Below are 17,134 nucleotides of genomic sequence, written 5' to 3'. Positions count from 1 at the left end.
GCTCTATATAAAGACATATTAGCATTTATATTCATTGTTGGAACACTACAGGAGGGATGGCCGAGGGGTTGGTACTCCGCAATTACACTGGGAAGGAAAAGAAATTCTCACATCTCATTTCTAAATAAGTGCAGTTATTAATAAAACCTGTACAGCTGAATATGCAAATCACTCTAAAAGCCCACAGTGGGTGATATGCAAACTCCGCACAATAGGACAGACACAGTAAATCACCTTTGACCAGAAGACACCATTAGCTTCGATCACAGCTTCTTTTCTGCACCTGAGTTTACGTTTGTTAGGAGTGCTGCCTTTTTCAGGGACCTTGCCTTTTTTATGCTTCTCACTCCTCTAGGGTTTCATTTTCCCTTCACAACTCCAGCATTTAAGATTTTCCCTCCCATTTTGCTGCAGTTTATTTGCATCAACTGTTTCACTTGATTCCCCGTAGTGGTAAATTCTCTCATAGTTTGATTTCTCACAGAACTGAGGTGCATATCCTTAAGGCTTCTTGCCCCAGTCGTAATTTACAGCACTAACAATTAACTGGATACTGCACCTTCAGACAACAACAGCTGCAGAGAGAGCAGAGAGAGAGCCCTGGCTCACTCTACCAGCTTCAACTGCAGTCACGTGAAGCAACAGTAGCTGACATTCTACTGTTGCTGAGGAACAGAGCTGGTGCCACACTAATACACCCCTGGGGAGGAATGCAACGAGGATGTATTCTTTGCAATGACTCCTACGTAACTGTTTCAAACACACTTTTCGCATATCCCCACATCCTGGATCATAAAGGTCATCTTGAGATCTCAAAAAAAAAGGAAAAAAGGCAGCCTCCCAGGACCATTAATATATAGCTAGAGCAAGATATACTTCAGACCTACAAAAAGACTACTGGTAATACAGCCACCTTAACACTGCCAGAATGTAAAATGTAGCCACTACATGTAAAGGACATATCCAATCTAATCATTCCTACTAGCCACCCAGGACAGGGTCCCTAGTTCTGTGTTCTGGGATGGAACACTGCAGTCTGTAAGAAATCCTTCATTGCTCAATGTGAAATCGTCATCTTAAAATAGCTTGGCGGGTTTTAAACCCCCAGCCCCTTTATGCAGCTTTAAAGTACTTCCACTAGCAATCTTGACCATTTTGATGGGGGGGGAAATCATAGCAATCTTAGTCTTCTATGTCGTTTGATCAATTTCTCTGGACTCTAACCGAGTGAGCGCTGGCTCGTTTCAGACGGAGCTAGAGTGTGTGGGCTGCCTCAGGGCTGTTCGTGAGCAGATCTATGCCAAGGTGGATAGGGTGAGTGTGTGTACAAGATGAAAAATGCTACAACAAGCGCTTGGAACAAAAGAATCTGTATTTCAGGACAATTGCAGTTCATAATGGAGGACCTGTGACACTGGATGGAAACAATGCAATGCAGTGCAGCTGGTCAGCAGTGTGACTCTACATTTTATAAAGCACTGTATAATTCACATTAATGTTGTGGATAAAAATGCTCTACATATATTTACTGTTTACTATATAGGTGCTGGTCATAGTTTAATGAACACAATCAATGTATTTTGACTTTATATTTATTTCCTCTGAGGTTAGATACAAGACTGAAAAATGATCTCAGAAACATAGTTGAGACACTGTGAAATGTGGATTGTATTGGAGGCTGGGAATATTACATATTTCGTAAGCGCACATCTCTGGGATGACAGATGGCAGTTAATGTCGTTATCTTCAGAGGCCTCTTTCTCAGACGTCACTGGACTTCTTAAAGCATCTTTCTCTTCTCAAACTCCTGTACAAAGATGGTGCAGAGAAAATAATCAGGAACATTCAGAGGTAGAACAGCTACCACAGACAGGTAACAAAAAAATGGCCATGTGAACATGCTACTGATGCATTTAGGTTCTGTATTTAGAGCGCCAACATCAACTATCTTTCCCCTGTCATTCAAATGATCTAACCATTAATTAAACGAAATCGTTCGGAGCTGTTTGGACAACTGAACGCCATCAGACAACATAATGTGAGCTAATTTACAAGCCCCATCATATAACATTTGGTCAAAAAGTGAAAATGTTACTCAAGTACCATCTCATTACAGTAGCAACGGCCACAGCTATTCACAGGGTGAGTGATTAATGGGCTTTCCACTGCAGTATAAGTTTATGTGATTATTTATCTACATCAACCATTCAAATAGCTCTGGTCAAACAAAATCTCTCCCTCTCGACCTGCACTACCACAAATAAAAAAAATAAATAAATAAATAAATAAAAAAAAAAAATGTTGATTTCATAACATCTCTGCAGGTCCACATCAAATTGCTTGGTACTGACATGACATTTAAAAATCTAGCCAACAGTTCATCAGAATAGCATCAGAACAAAAGGGAACAGAAACGGCAGCCAGTCATTTGCACAATTAATTTACGCAAGAGCCGCAATCAGATGTATTGTTGAGAAGAAAATGAAATAAATCTGAATAGAGCGTAATTGTGTATTTTCAGGGAAAGAATTAATCACGGCTAATGCTATGCATTAAGGTCTAGGGAACGGGCGCAAGCTCAAGAGCAGCCAGTTCTGCAGCTCTATTGCTAATTCTGGGGTGCCATCTAGTGGGCATGATAAGAACTACTACCCTCTGATGCAGGTAGGACTCAACTGCAATTCCTCAGATGTCTGATGTCTGGATCAATGTTCCAAAGTGCTTGAGATGCCCTTCAGTTCCACACATTGAAGTCACACTGCTCAAGCTCACACTGTGTCCACTTTTTGTTCAGATTCCCTCTGTGTCTCTAGTCTTTGTTTAAGCATTAGGGTGAGGCATTGAGATGTATGCCTGCATTTATCTGAAGCTCTAGATTCTCAAACCTCAGGATCAGTGGAGGGCTGTATGCAGCATTCCCACTGTAAGTCAAAATATCTAATTCCCTTACTTTCCCCTGCCTTTCACTAACTGAAAACCTATTTTCCATGACCTACAAAAAAAACAGGCTGCCATCTTCTGTTCAGAGCAGACAAAAAAACAGCCACAGCATCATGAAACCATCCATTTGTGAGCTTTAGACACTATTTTACAGTCACATTTACAGTCCTTAACTTGCACAACACACACACATATATATATGCATGCAAGAGGATGATATATGGGTGCTAATAAAAGTCAGGTATGATCATGAAATAATGCATTACTAAAAAAAATCCACATGGGAAATATTGCTTTTCACAAATACCTTGATAAATTTAAAGACACTATGTATCACATTTCATGACCAACAAATTATACAAAATCCTCTGACTTTCCATGTGTTTGAAAAGTCCATGACTTTTTTAAAATACCATGATATTCCAGAAATTCCATGACCTTTGGGAACCCTGACACATGGGCATCTGTGTCAGAAACACTTTTGGTCACCACTGGTGACCCAAATGTGGGAATAAAATGCCAGTGAGAAATGGCAGAAGCTACTTAGACCTGATCCACACAGACTGGCCTCCCATTGCCCTTTCTAGACAGCTGTACTCTTCAATGCTTTTTTTTACACACACACACACACTAGTGATGGGCAAATGAAGCTTTGGTGAACCACAGCAGTGTGAACCTAGCGACACTAGCTGAAAAGCCACACATACATTTTTCAACATAAAAGTCCTTAGCAAACCAATATTTTTGGTTACATATACTGGTTTGGGTAAGGGCTTTTATGTTGAAAAATCTACATGTGGCAGCCATATTGGATTTTTTCATTAGTGTTGCTAGCTTCACACTGCTGTTGGTTCACCAAAGCGTCATTTGCCCATCACTAACACACACACACACAGGCTGATTAAATCGGCCACTGAGATTAACAGAGATATATGAACACAATGGGCTGCAAAATGAACCAGCAGGAAGAGCGTTTTTCATCATTACTGGCAATGATTGCGGGGAGGAGGAAAAAGCTGTGTGGATGGGAAGGGAAGAGGAGCGCTCGCTCTCCTGCCTATAATGAATGCACTGATGAATGGGCCTAATGCGCTTCCACTTTTTATACATCTTGTTAAAAAACCCTCGGGCCATGACAACGCATAATAGAACACTGCTACAAGGCACCTTTGTCTAGGTGCCGTCTTCATTCATACCTGCTGCCATTACCACTGTGGCAGTGGCAGCGTGGCAGTACCTTAAGGCAATACTACCATGACCAGTGCTTTCTCTCTCACAGGTAAAGGGCTACAGTTGTGTGCTGTTGTTGAAGCGTAATTTCCCAACTATTAGCCACGGTTCATACATTGATTTGCAAATTTCTTAGGTTAATACACAGTTAATATGGCATTAATGGTTTTGTTTCTTTTAACTTGCATAAAACACTGTCCTGCAGCTTATACACAATGCGGCTAATACACAGAAAATTACTGTAAGAAGCCTAATCATTGTCATTTCATATGTACATGTCTCATTTTATGTTATACATGGATTCCAGTTTCTTTCAGTAGCAGCAACTGGAATCCATGCATTTCCACAGAATTATTTTTGGAATCTGATCCCTTATCATACCTGTTCATTCATACTAGTCACTCGACTTCAATCTTGCTTCTCGAATTCAAGATGGCTGCAAACGCTAAACTCTGTGAAGATACTGTCTGTAAAAATCGTCTTGTCAGTAAACTACCAGTGCTTTTTCTAAGTTCTCAATGTCTCGTTTTAAATGTCAATGCCCTCGGAAGTCTACCAATGAAGTATGGAGCTACTTTGAGCCTCGTAAATGGTGTAAAACAGTGATTTATTTGCATGGCTAGGCCGATGCCCGAGGCATCCCCATCGAAAAACTGTTTGTAGCATCGGCTAACTAGCTCCAGATTTCTGAGTGCAGGGGACAAGCCGAAATGAGCTATGAGACATACGTTCACACTCGGTAACATGTTTCAACACACTTTAGGTTAATATCACACCGGAATTCTCCTTTAAAGAAGCGTTCATAAGAAAGGACTGAGGATTCTGGGATGGCTCCTGAGGCAAGAGCCAGATAGCTATGATAGCCAGTTTAACGGAGATGAGATATGTTTTACATGTCTCGCGGCGGTTTGGTCCCTTTGGTAATCCGCACCTGTGACTTAACCATGGTGGAAGAGTAAGTGGGAATGAAAAGTTGTTATCCGTGCCATGTTTTGTTTTTCTTCTTTTATCTGATACATTATCAAGTTTCTTATTCAAAAGGAGCGAGCGAGCGAGAGAGAGAGAGAGAAACGAAATGACTACAACTCCAAGATGATGCAGTAGTCATACCTTGAACATAGTGCTTCCCAGCTGAGCAGGTGACATGCTGACAACCACTCCAGCGGACTGCAGCGCTGAGATCTTCTCTTTGGCCCCACCCTTGCCCCCAGCAATAATGGCTCCGGCGTGACCCATTCTCCTGCCTGGCGGTGCAGTAAGCCCAGCAATGAAGGACACCACGGGCTTGGCCTTAGCACCCTGTTGAAAGAGACGTGCAAGAATGAGAGAGGAGTAGTAACAGACACAAAAAAGCTGAGCCAAAGGAGTTCATCCAAGGCCAGCCTTAATTGTACAGTGCACAGCACAGCACACACAATGCAGCTCTTAACATCTCCATGGAAAAAGGCAGGAAGTGAACTTAGAAGAGAATATATATATATATATATATATATATATATATTATACATACAACCACATACACTAATGTGAATGGGAAAGCCACGGCAGGAGCGTTTAATAGAGTATGTGGGTGGGAGCTGATAACAGCCCAGGATAGTGTTTTAATACAATCTCACTGGAGTGGAGGTAATTAGTCATGTCTAGGGTGATTAGCTGCCTGGCCGTTTCTGCCGCACATTGATGGATGGAAGTGCTATGGCGTGCGGATCCGGTTTCGTGTGAAAGCTAATACTTCATCTCTAGGAAGATCATCATCAGCATGAGACACAGGGATGACGTGCAGTTTGGCCCAGGCTTTTAGACAAGAGCCAGAGATGGGAGGGACCCGCAGGACTTAATTTCAGTCCGTTAAAACCACTCAATCAACCATCTCAAAAGAGCAAATATTATTGGTTCTTGAAGACAGGAGAGAGAAAGTGAGCGATGATAACAAAACTTTGTGTATTCCTCTTTTCAGGCAACAATAAACAAAACTTAAAAAAAAAAAAAAAAAAAAAAATGTAAACATGCATAAAAGAATCTGTGATTTAAACTTCAGACACAGCTGTTTTCCATCATCTCCAAGCTAAAGCCAAGCCAAAACACAGCAACTACTCAATAGGAACAGAAGAAAAACGGCGTGCTTGGAAGAGACCCCTGCACCTGGATCATTCTTCCACTTAAAGCCTTTTCTCTGAGGGGAGACAACGCCGTGGTAACCAGCACAGCTTCTGTGCCGGATTCCAGCACACTTGCGCTTTGATAAATGAACCGCCCCACTGCGAAGCCAATGCTTAAAGCTACCTAAACAGGTCGGAGCGTAATTAGGCAATTAATTTTCATTCCCCACTGAGGCTTACCCCCCCTACATAAAAGGAGTTAAATTAGCTTTATAATTCCTTTCTTTGTTCTTATTGTCAGTGGCGGGGCTGTGTGACTTTAATTACCAACGCAAGGCAGGCGGCTGTGCCCACACCTTTACCCAGCGGAGTACAGGACCAGAGGGGGGTGGGTGGAAGAGTGGGGAGACGGCTGCAGGCGGAGTGTTAATCTTGTACGATTAAGAGACCAACCAGTGAGACAATTACAGGCCCCTGGCTGCAGACCTGTGTAACACCACAGCTTCACTGCTTTTCTTCTAAGTTTGTTCAGACTCGTCATTTTTTTTATTATTTTTTTTTTGCTGCCACCTCTGCCTGAATTACACAGCCTCCTCCTCATGAAAAAGAAAAGAAAATCACTGCGCTTGACAGCACAGCACTGGATTTAAGCTAAATGAATTAAAAGGGTTTAATGCAACGACCCAGGAGCACCTGAAAGGGAGTGAAGAAAGGAGAAGAGAGGAGAAGAGCAGAGGGGGGGCAGGCACTTTAAACCCAGAGGATTAAACGGGGACCCAGAGCGTTTTCATGCTGGTTTAGGCCTCAAGCCCTTCACCTTGCTAATTAGTCTGCCAACAAGCAGTGAAGGCTCTTAGGTCTGAGTGCGTATCAAAACGTTAAGTGTGGAGTGCGATGAACTGGGTCTGAGGGAGGGAGAGAACAGGTGAACCTGTGCACGCGGAGATCTGAGGGGATTAGAGTAGGGTGGTAAGCAGGTCACAGCAAATGGTTCACATGATGGCTTGACTAGCTCACACAGAGAGAGAGGTGAGGTGGTGGGGTGGGAAGGCCAGGGAAGAAAGCGGACTGCTGTGAAACATCCCAGATTCTCTGAACTTGCTGAACATCGCCTGAGATATTCGCAAGAGGCCCTTGACAACCTGGGTGTTTGTTGACCTTGTCAGCAATTAGGAAGTTTACATTGCTTATTAACATGGTTAGCTCTGAAGTGCCTGATGCCCTGCCCCTAGCAAACAGCATTTAACCCTGCCGTCACTAGAGATTCCCACAGACCGACCCCTATGCCTCTGTACATCAATACTGTTGTGAACACGAGCTGGCAAGAGATAAATCTTTCTAAGCAAAATTCAATACATGTAAAATGTAGCATGACCATTCATTGATCCAGTATTGCCTCATATTGCTAAGAGAAAACGGTCTAAAAATCCTCCTTGGGGAACAGTTCCATTATCTTCCATTAGCAATTGGAATAACACGCCAGGATTTAAAAATGTCACCAGTCAGACCCCAAGAAGTCAATCTCATCTAGCCAGACTGTGGCTAATGGTGCACCCTCAAACAGGTTCTCTGATGACTTTCGCATATCGCGCCGAAAAGTCAGACATCGTTATCAGTTTCTCCTCACCACATCTTTGTTAATGAGTGTGTGCGTGTGTGTGTGAAATCAGCCGCATCCTTGTTAATGAGTGACTGAGTGTGTGTGGGTGTGTGTGTGTATCTAACGGCAAGAGGTGAAATCAACCATTCAGCAAATGGCCTAGAGATTAGACAGTCTCAGCACCCATGAGCCCAACCCTCCAAAAAATGAGGGGAATGGCGACAGAGCTCTGTAAATCTGCTCACCGCTGCTCAAATTGGCCTGAAAAATCAATGGCAAAGAAAAAAAAAAAACAGTGGTATATGTACAGCTGGAAATTCAAAGTAGTAACATACTGAAAAAGGTTGCCGATACTTTGGTACTCTCCCTGAGGAGACCAGGCATTAAAGGAGAATTCTGGTGATTTTTCACATAGATCTCCATTACTTGAGATCACGAGTACTGACAAAAAAAACCAAAAAAAAAACCCAAAAAAATCAGTTTTACTTAGCTCAAGCTGCTACAGCACTACACTCTGGGGGCATGATCATAGGGGTTCATGAACATGACCCCAGAGTGTAGCTCTGTACTGTAGCTGCCTGGAAGCTCTAACCGTTGGCTACAGCAACTTGAGCTAGGTAAAACAGATTGTTTTCGGGTTGTTTTGTATCGACAGTACTCCGTGACCTCGAGAAACAGAGACCTATGTTTAAAAAAGAAAAACGTGGAAACACAGAAAAAGCAGGTCTGCTCTCTACTGTCTAAATATTTCAATAATTCCTGTGGTTCCCATTGGCTCCGCTCATCTGGATTTCTGCAGCAGTCTGTAACCCAAAGGCACAGGAGGAGTCTGCACTTTGAACCCTGCAGCAGTCCAGAACTCCCTCCAGTCAAATATGGCTCTCCCTCCGTGCAGACTGCTAACCCCGTGAAGCGAAACTTGACCTCACTGCTCCCGAGGCCCACCTGGCCCTGTGCTAGTCAGCGCCGATGAGCTGTGACTGTCCGCCTGCCTCTGTTGAGAGGTCAGGGAAAGAGGGAGAGCTCAGGGAATCGTACTGAGTAGGGAGAACTAAAATAAAGAGCAGCCAGTCTGAAGTCCAATCTCCATATTAGTTTTGATTATGGATGAGGCAGGGGCAGCCTAAAGAGATGGAATAGGTTGAGATTGTAAATCATGGAGGTCATCACAGAGCTGGAGGGGAGTAAATGAGCACTCAGCATTCTGCTCAACTAAAGCAGTTCACATAGGTGATTTGCAATTTTGCATTTCAGCCATGCTAGATTGTTCCTACTAGTAAGAGTTATTCATATGAAGTGAGCATGCATAAATAAATAAATAAATAAATAAATAAATAAATAAATAAATAAAAGAACAATAATAATAAAAATAAATACATACAAATATATACCACAAGAATATTGCATAAATATGCTATAAGACTAGGCTGGGTGTGACCCTTACGGAGTTATGTTGTTTAAGGTACTCAGCAGCATTCTCCTCTGCGTTCCCTCCGATCTCTCCAATCAAGATGATCCCTTCTGTCTTTGGGTCGCTCAGGAACACCTCCAAGCAGTCAATGAAGTTAGTGCCATTGAAAGGGTCACCTCCGATACCTGACACCAGAGACAGAGACAGAGACAGAGACAGAGACAGAGACAGAGAGAGAGAGAGAGAGAGAGAGAGAGAGAGAGAGAGAGAGAGAGAGAGAGAGAGAGAGAGAGAGAGAGAGAGAGACAGAGAGACAGAGAGACAGAGACAGAGACACAGAGAGACAGAGAGACAGAGAGACAGAGAGACAGAGAGAGAGAGAGTGAGAGAGTGAGAGGAGAGTTAGTCTTTGTTGACTGTTATTCCCATTCCTTGTGTAAGGCATAAACAAATGAAGCTACACCAGAACGACTTAAAAAGCATGCTCCCATACCAATACAGAGCGACTGTCCCAGGCCGACCTGCGTGGTCTGATGCACTGCTTCATATGTGAGGGTGCCAGACCTGGAGACGATACCTGCAGAAGACAGACAAAAAAATTAACACATTAACTCACTGACAAATATCACTCAATGGTGAATAAATTAGACATTAATATATTTCCCTGATACAAAAATCTTATGAGTACATTTCTGTAATGTACCTGCTGTTCTTCCATCAGCGGTTTTTGCTCATCACAAATAAATGCAGTGCTGCTATAAACGCACGCTTACGTAAACGTTGTCTTGCTCCTCAAAGACATCAAAGTGTTGATTAAAATAAAGTCCTCTGCAATGTCTGCAGCAAGGAATTTGCATATCACTGGAGTTCAATGCAAAGAAATAGTGTTGACATTGAGGGGAGTGTTAATTTATTTTCGTTGTGTCCCCTAGGTTATATCTGCGGCCTGAAATGCCTTGTAGTGAAAAAAAAACTTCTTCCCGAAACACTTTTGAATTTATTTTCTCAGCATATTAGGTCATATCACAGATTATTATGGCCATTATTTGAACAGTGAAAATAATAATAAAAGAGTTTTTGAACTTTAATAGAACTAATGCTGATTATTCAATGATTCGATTTGAATTTAAATATTTCAAATACTGTCACAGGAAAAATTATATATGCGGTTAATTTAGATTAATTTGTAATTAACAAATGTAATTAATTTGATTAAAATTTTTAATCGATTGACAGCCCTAATTAATTAATATTCAGGACTATCGTGGTCATTCTGACTAGTGTAATTTGTTGCAAACTGGAAAGGTAGCAGAAAGGTTGTTGGTTCTTAGGCAGGTTTGAATGGATAAAGCCACAGGAACCACATGCTCTCTCAACCCTATTATCTACATTCATCTTCAGAGGTCACTGTTATGGTTTTAAGTGCACCCCTACTGGAGTTAAATGAGCCAAACTCTCCTCTCTCTCAAAGAAGAAGACTGGTGCATGATGGAACCCTGAACCTTAAAAACAAAACAAAAAAGCAAAACATCATCAACAACGCTTACCAATCCTCCCTTTCTTGTGAATGTGGCCTGGCATGATTCCAATCTTGCATTCTCCAGGCTGTCAAGGTAAATTGACAAACAGAAAGGACTTGTGAAGCTCTGGACATGGGAATTACTTAAAGAAACCAGAGTATTTCATTCAAATGTTTTATTAGCACTAGTACTTCACCTTCACTGTACACTTGGATGTCTGTCTATGCAGCCGCATACTAATGACTCGACACCCAACAAGTTACGGAGTTAGAATTTCATTCTAACTGAAAACCGCCATCTTTCCCATCACAAAAACATGGCCTTTTTTTTTACCTCAGTAACCAGATTAGAACTCTTGTGAGCCTGACCTGTTCACAACTGCTTGAAACAAACACCTGACTTTAAGGCCCTAGAGTAAATCAACTGACCAAGTGGAAGTGCTGAGGTCACCGCTGTGAGTGAAGACATTTGGGATGTGGGGGTCTTACGTTGATGACCCCTGGGCAGTTGGGGCCGATGAGTCGGGTGATGCCCTGGCGGAGCAGCTTGTGCTTCACCTTCACCATGTCCTGCTGGGGGATCCCCTCTGTGATGCATACCACCAGAGGCACCTCGGCATCAATAGCCTCCATGATGGCGGCCGCCGCAAAGGGCGGAGGGACGTAGATCACTGATGCATGGGCTCCAGTGGCAGCTTTTGCCTGACAGACGAGAGAGACAAGGCAAGGGCATCAAGCAGCTTGTATATGAGCAAACACTCCATTTATCATACCTAATATAATGTATTTGGTGAAATATAAGGTATCCACTTCCAAACTGTATATGAACACTTCATGTAATGACATTGCAAATTTCCATTGTCATTTAAAATAAATTTCCATGAAAAGGACCTGCATGCTTTTTGTTTCTTTGCATTAATGATTTGGTTAGAAATCAATAAGTTGAATGAGGCCCATGGGTGCAAATTCCAAACCCTTGAGCTTATTCATAACCAAATAACAAACCAGAGGTTTTGTGACCACACTAGCTCAGGCAAATTATAGGCCAATGCTAATGTAAACTGTTGTAAGGACTGGGCCTCAGCTGTTCAGCAAACCACTTGCCCGGAATAGCTGTCTTTGAGAGACTTTTCTTATGTGACCTTTACGGTGAGACAGACAGGACAGCTGCCACATAACGCACTCTCAAAAGTAGCCGACACGAAGGGAGAGAAGCAAGATGGCAGATCAAGCCCTTACCTCCTTCACAGAGTTAAAGACAGGCACGCCAAGGTGGGTCTTGCCCCCTTTGCCTGGAGAAACACCTCCCACTAACTGTGAGCCATAGTCCAGGGATTGTTGGCTGTGGAAGGTCCCCTAGAAAAACAGAGGCAAGCATAAGGCAGTGAGAAACAGAAGGGAAAGAACAGAGCACATGGCATTTGTGTGACAACAACAGAAGAAGGGTGAAAGAGTGATTATGAAGGGAACAAAATGAGCATGCAGCCGCTAAAGAAAAAAAGGGTGTCATTTGACAACAAAAATGGTGTCATTTGACAACAAAAATGACAATTGTCATTTGAAATGACAAATTTACTTAGCTCTATCACCAAACGACTATGGTCCTCTTGAATCTATGTGTCAGTGTATAGAACAAATCAACATCTGGATGTCTCAAAATTTTCTTCAGCTGAACAAAGAAAAAACTGAAGTAATTATATTTGGTAAAAAGGAGGAAAGACTTAGGGTTGCCACTCTCCTTGACACAAAAGGGTTGAAGGCAAAAGGATACTGTTAAAAATCTTGGTGTATTAATTGACAGCCACATGAAAGCGATAACTAAATCAGCTTTTTACCACCTCAAAAATATTGCCAAACTCAGAGGGCTGATGTCAAAACATGACTTAGAAAAACTCGTTCATGCATTTATCTCCAGCAGGGTTGATTACTGCAATGGACTGTTCACAGGCCTTCCTAAAAAGACTATTAAACAGCTTCAGGTGATACAAAATGCAGCAGCTAGGATTCTAACAAAAACTAAAAGAACTGACCACATTACTCCAATTCTTAAGTCCTTGCACTGGCTTCCAGTAAGTCACAGAATTGACTTTAAAGCACTATTGCTTGTTTATAAATGAGTAAATGGAGCAGGACCTAAATACTTGTCAGACATGCTTCAGCAGTACACACCTTCTCGTCCTCTCAGGTCCCAGGTGAAAAACCTGCTAGTAAAACCTACAGTTAGAACTAAACATGGTGAAGCAGCTTTTTAGCTGCTATGCGCTCAGCTGTGGAACCAACTTTCGGATGACATCAAAAAGGCCCCAACTGTAGCCAGTTTAAAATCTAGACTTAAGACCAAACTGTTCTCAGATGCTTTCTGCTAACTGTGCCGAGTTACAAATTCTGAATCTGCCTTGATAATTATTCTACCTTGTCGTTTATTACTTTTTTTTACTACTTTTGCCTTTGTTTTTGCTTACTAATTATTCTTAATTTTTAAATGATTTTACCTTGTGTTTTATGTTTTCTTTTTATTATGATCTTTACCTTTCCTTTGACTATATTGCCCTTCTATGCTTTTATTTGTTATTATTGTTTGGTTCTGTTTATGTAAAGCACATTGAATGACCTCTGTGTATGAAATGCGCTATATAAATAAGCTTGACTTGACTTGATATACAAGATGCTCATATAAACACACAAACACCCCCTTATTTTGCCTCTGGAAAACACATAGAGAAGGTGTACAAAGTACAATAAACTGGTGGTCGAGACATTATTTTCCCTGTATAATTTTATCAATCGCCTAGATTACTAAAATCTATAGTGTGAATCTCTACAGTGAGTGTTATTACATAACCAGCTACCATCATCAACTACATGAAAATGAAAAGCACAAGAGCAGTGGCAGTAGGCGTAACTGTTGCCTATGACAACACAGCTGTAGTCTAAACAAGCAATGTTGAAAGCCTGATATGAATGAGTAAGTACAGGTATGTGAAGAATAGATAATCTTCAAATCATTGTGGGATAAGCCTTCTCTTCAGTCTAACACAATACTGCTATGCATGTGTAACATTGGCACGAGGACAGTTTACTAACTAGGACTTCAACACTACATGCAGGGTTATGAATTCACAAAATATCACAATTGCACATGGTGATCTCTGCATCCACGCAAAGGGCAGATATGTTCTTACAAGCCTGATAAAGCCTAGAAGTTAACGTTTAACCTCACGGTTTGGTTACTAAAGCTAAATTACTAAAGCTTGGTTCTGAAACACCGCTGATAACCAGATGGGGTCAACAGTTAAGTGCCTTGATCAATGAACACCATGTTACAACAACCTGCAGGCAGGAGAGGAAAGGCCATCATGCTCCAGTACTTTTTTTATTACATCTCCTCTGCCCAACTACCCAAATGCTCTCCACACAATAGATTTACAAAGTAGTACTCTGCTAACATAGCATGTTCTCCTTGCACTACATGGCTTATAAGACAGTGAAGATTAAGGATGATTTGATTCACAAACCAGTGCTGAAAATCGATTAGTGCAAGAGACACTTGCATTGTTTCTCAGCTCTATACAATCATTGTAACAGTTTATTAAAAAATTATTTTAGAAAAGTCAGAGAGCCAAGCTTGTTGATTCTTCCCCATGGATAAGGACAAATAATTGGCATCTTCATCCATGTTTCTGCAATAGATTTACACAACAAAAAAGCTGCCAATTTATGTCTTCTTTCCACGCTCAACTGCAAAACTATTCCGTGGTGGGATGGCAATGGTATACATCTTAGTTGCACTGTGCCCTCCACCAACCCGCAAATCAAATGGTCAAAACGTGCATTGTGAATGAATGGAAACACAGAAAAAAGCTACCATATGCTACAAGTGAAGCAAGACGCAAATTATGCATTAGCCAATGATGAACATGCACTGAAGCATTAACACAGTGCAGTTAGCAACAGTCAGGACTTGCTTAAAAATTGCATGAATGGACAGTGATTAGTGAACGACACGGGAAAAACAAAATACCTACCTGCTTCCCAGTGAAGCCTTGGCAAATGACCTTGGTGTTTTTGTCAATGTAAAGATGCTTCCTGGAAGCAGTATAACAGTGTCTGACTCCTGCCTGCTGCACTGAGAACAGAGGCAGAATTAAGTTAGACCTTGTGGGACTGCTCTATGCATGAAGAGTGCAAACATAAACTTCAGAGATGACTCTGGTCATAGTCAACTGTGTATCAACAAGGGTTCAATATAGTGTGCCTATGTTAAGCCCTAGGGATGAACCTCCCACTGAGCAGGTGGACTCTGACCACCAAAGACAGTTCTCTCACTACTGAATACTAGTTTACTCTTACTCACTACTTATGAAACAACCTTAGATAATGTCAGCTACTTGTGAGTTGATACTCTACAATGGAGTGCGCAGAAGTCTGAGATCCTTTTAAGAGTTTTTTTTAATACACTGCTTGATAAAACTGCTATGCAACATACCTGTACATTTTGCAATCATAAAACAAACGTCTGGCGTAATGTTATTCGTTATTCATTAGGGAAGAAACGGGAAAATGACAGTTTGCAATAAAGCAGAACTATCTAGCATATGAGTCTCGTGGCTAAGGGTTTCCTCATCGGGGAAATAAAATGCATTGTCACATTGTAACGTTGACAGTAACTTTAATGTTATGTTAAGTTGTACGTTCACTTAATTATTGGAAGATATGTGCATTAACTTGACGTTAACGCTACCTATAACACAAGCTACATAGCTAGCCATCACGTCAACCATTTTACCAAAGGATTCTGATATCAAGATAGAAGAACATGTCACTGCAATGACAAACGCAATGTTCGATGCGTTTACAATGATAAATTGGCTGACCCAGCTATCTATCATTGAGTATCAGATATCATAACGTTAGTGTTTCTGCAGCTAGCTGCTACTAAGTTAACGTTAGCTTGCCATATGTAGCTACCGCCCCCCAAATGCGGTCAAACACCATTAAAACCCCAGTTAGCTACTTAACTTATTACTTCAAACACACGCCATATGAGAGCAAATTGAAGAGAATATATCAAAGTTAAATTATTTTCTGTAGCATCGAAACAGATAGGAAAGCTCGAGGTAGCTTGCTAACTAGCTCGCAGGCTAAAAGCAATGGAGCTTGCTTGCTGTCAAGCTAGCTAGCTAGCTAAAGCTGCTGCAACCAATGTATTTTAGTGAAGCAAAGCTATAAAAAAACGTACAAACTGTTATCAACATCAAATAACTGGTCAAAGCTGTATAACTCAAATGAACTGTTAAACAAACTTTATCAACTTACAGAGCAACCGGGCAAACAACCTGCAGTGAGACATCTTCGGTCATTCACCAATGACACAGGACAGAGATGGACCTTAACGTCAAACGAAATAGCTGACTGTACACATGCCTGTTTTATATTTATATATATTTTTGTCTAATACAAATATGTTACATAAAATATTTGTAATACAAATAGTATTGATTTTGCAATGATTATGTTCAGTCACTGATACTATGAAATATTAAAACTTGACACATTACTGGCCACATCAAGGAATGCTGGTACATGTAGTCTTAGGCCCTAATCATTTTAGGGTTGATGCTATGGTGGTCAGTTCCACACTCTATATGGGAAGGTCTGGATTATGATATATTATCAGAGAATGTCTTGGGCTCTGATATTATGAACCTGGTGGTAAACCGGTAAATGACTATACACTATGTCACCATAATAAAAGTAACCTGTAGTCCATGACTCCTCAGCAGAATCAATTTAAAAGCTGCATTCTCATAGCTCCACTTTGAGGCACACAATGTGCCAAATTCTTGAGAATTAAAGACACACCCAAGCTCCTTCACAGCTCAAGTGTTTGAGTTGGGTGCTATTCCCACTTTTGTGGGAAGCCAAGGTGGTCGGTACACCACCACTGAGTCAGCCGAGCACTGTCAGCAGGGACATCATCATGAACACATCTTCAAACGACTGTTGAGGATTTGTTTGATGGTTATTAGCCTTGATTTGTTCTTTCTTCCCAGCACCGCAGAATGAAGTTCATAAGTAGGGAATTAATTGCGGTCCCCTGAGATAGGCCCACGACTGAGAGTGTCCTAGAGACCCAAATCTGAAATAGCCCCCCACAGCTCATTCAACCTCCAGCCAAAATTATGGAAATCCCCGTGCTTGAGTCTCTTGGTGAGGGTGAACTTTTGAGACACAGTGGTGTTCTGTCTTGTTTGGGTCTAGTTATTTTCACTCGATGGATCTTAAATGGATCAAGATTCTGAGAATCTCAGAATCTGTCAGGGGGTTACTCTTGT

At 41.5% G+C, this 17,134-nt stretch overlaps 1 protein-coding gene across 1 annotated transcript; it reads right to left on the bottom strand.

The window, feature by feature from the left end:
* Positions 1-1,354: 1,354 nt before the first annotated feature.
* suclg1 (succinate-CoA ligase GDP/ADP-forming subunit alph) lies at positions 1,355-16,219 on the bottom strand. The gene is made up of 9 exons (XM_048264879.1): positions 16,116-16,219; positions 14,825-14,925; positions 12,039-12,155; positions 11,289-11,501; positions 10,828-10,885; positions 9,774-9,857; positions 9,314-9,465; positions 5,281-5,469; positions 1,355-1,807 (listed from the first exon to the last, which is right to left on the bottom strand). Exons 1-9 carry the CDS (start codon positions 16,147-16,149, stop codon positions 1,781-1,783), a joined length of 975 nt encoding a protein of 324 aa, XP_048120836.1. The 5' UTR covers positions 16,150-16,219; the 3' UTR covers positions 1,355-1,780.
* Between the last annotated feature and the right edge of the window lie 915 nt (positions 16,220-17,134).

Source organism: Alosa alosa, chromosome 1, assembly GCF_017589495.1.
Source record: "Alosa alosa isolate M-15738 ecotype Scorff River chromosome 1, AALO_Geno_1.1, whole genome shotgun sequence".
In the NCBI taxonomy this organism is placed as follows: domain Eukaryota; kingdom Metazoa; phylum Chordata; class Actinopteri; order Clupeiformes; family Clupeidae; genus Alosa; species Alosa alosa.
The sequence above is the reverse complement of the archived record's forward strand: the minus strand, read 5'-3'. Positions and strand labels throughout refer to the sequence as shown.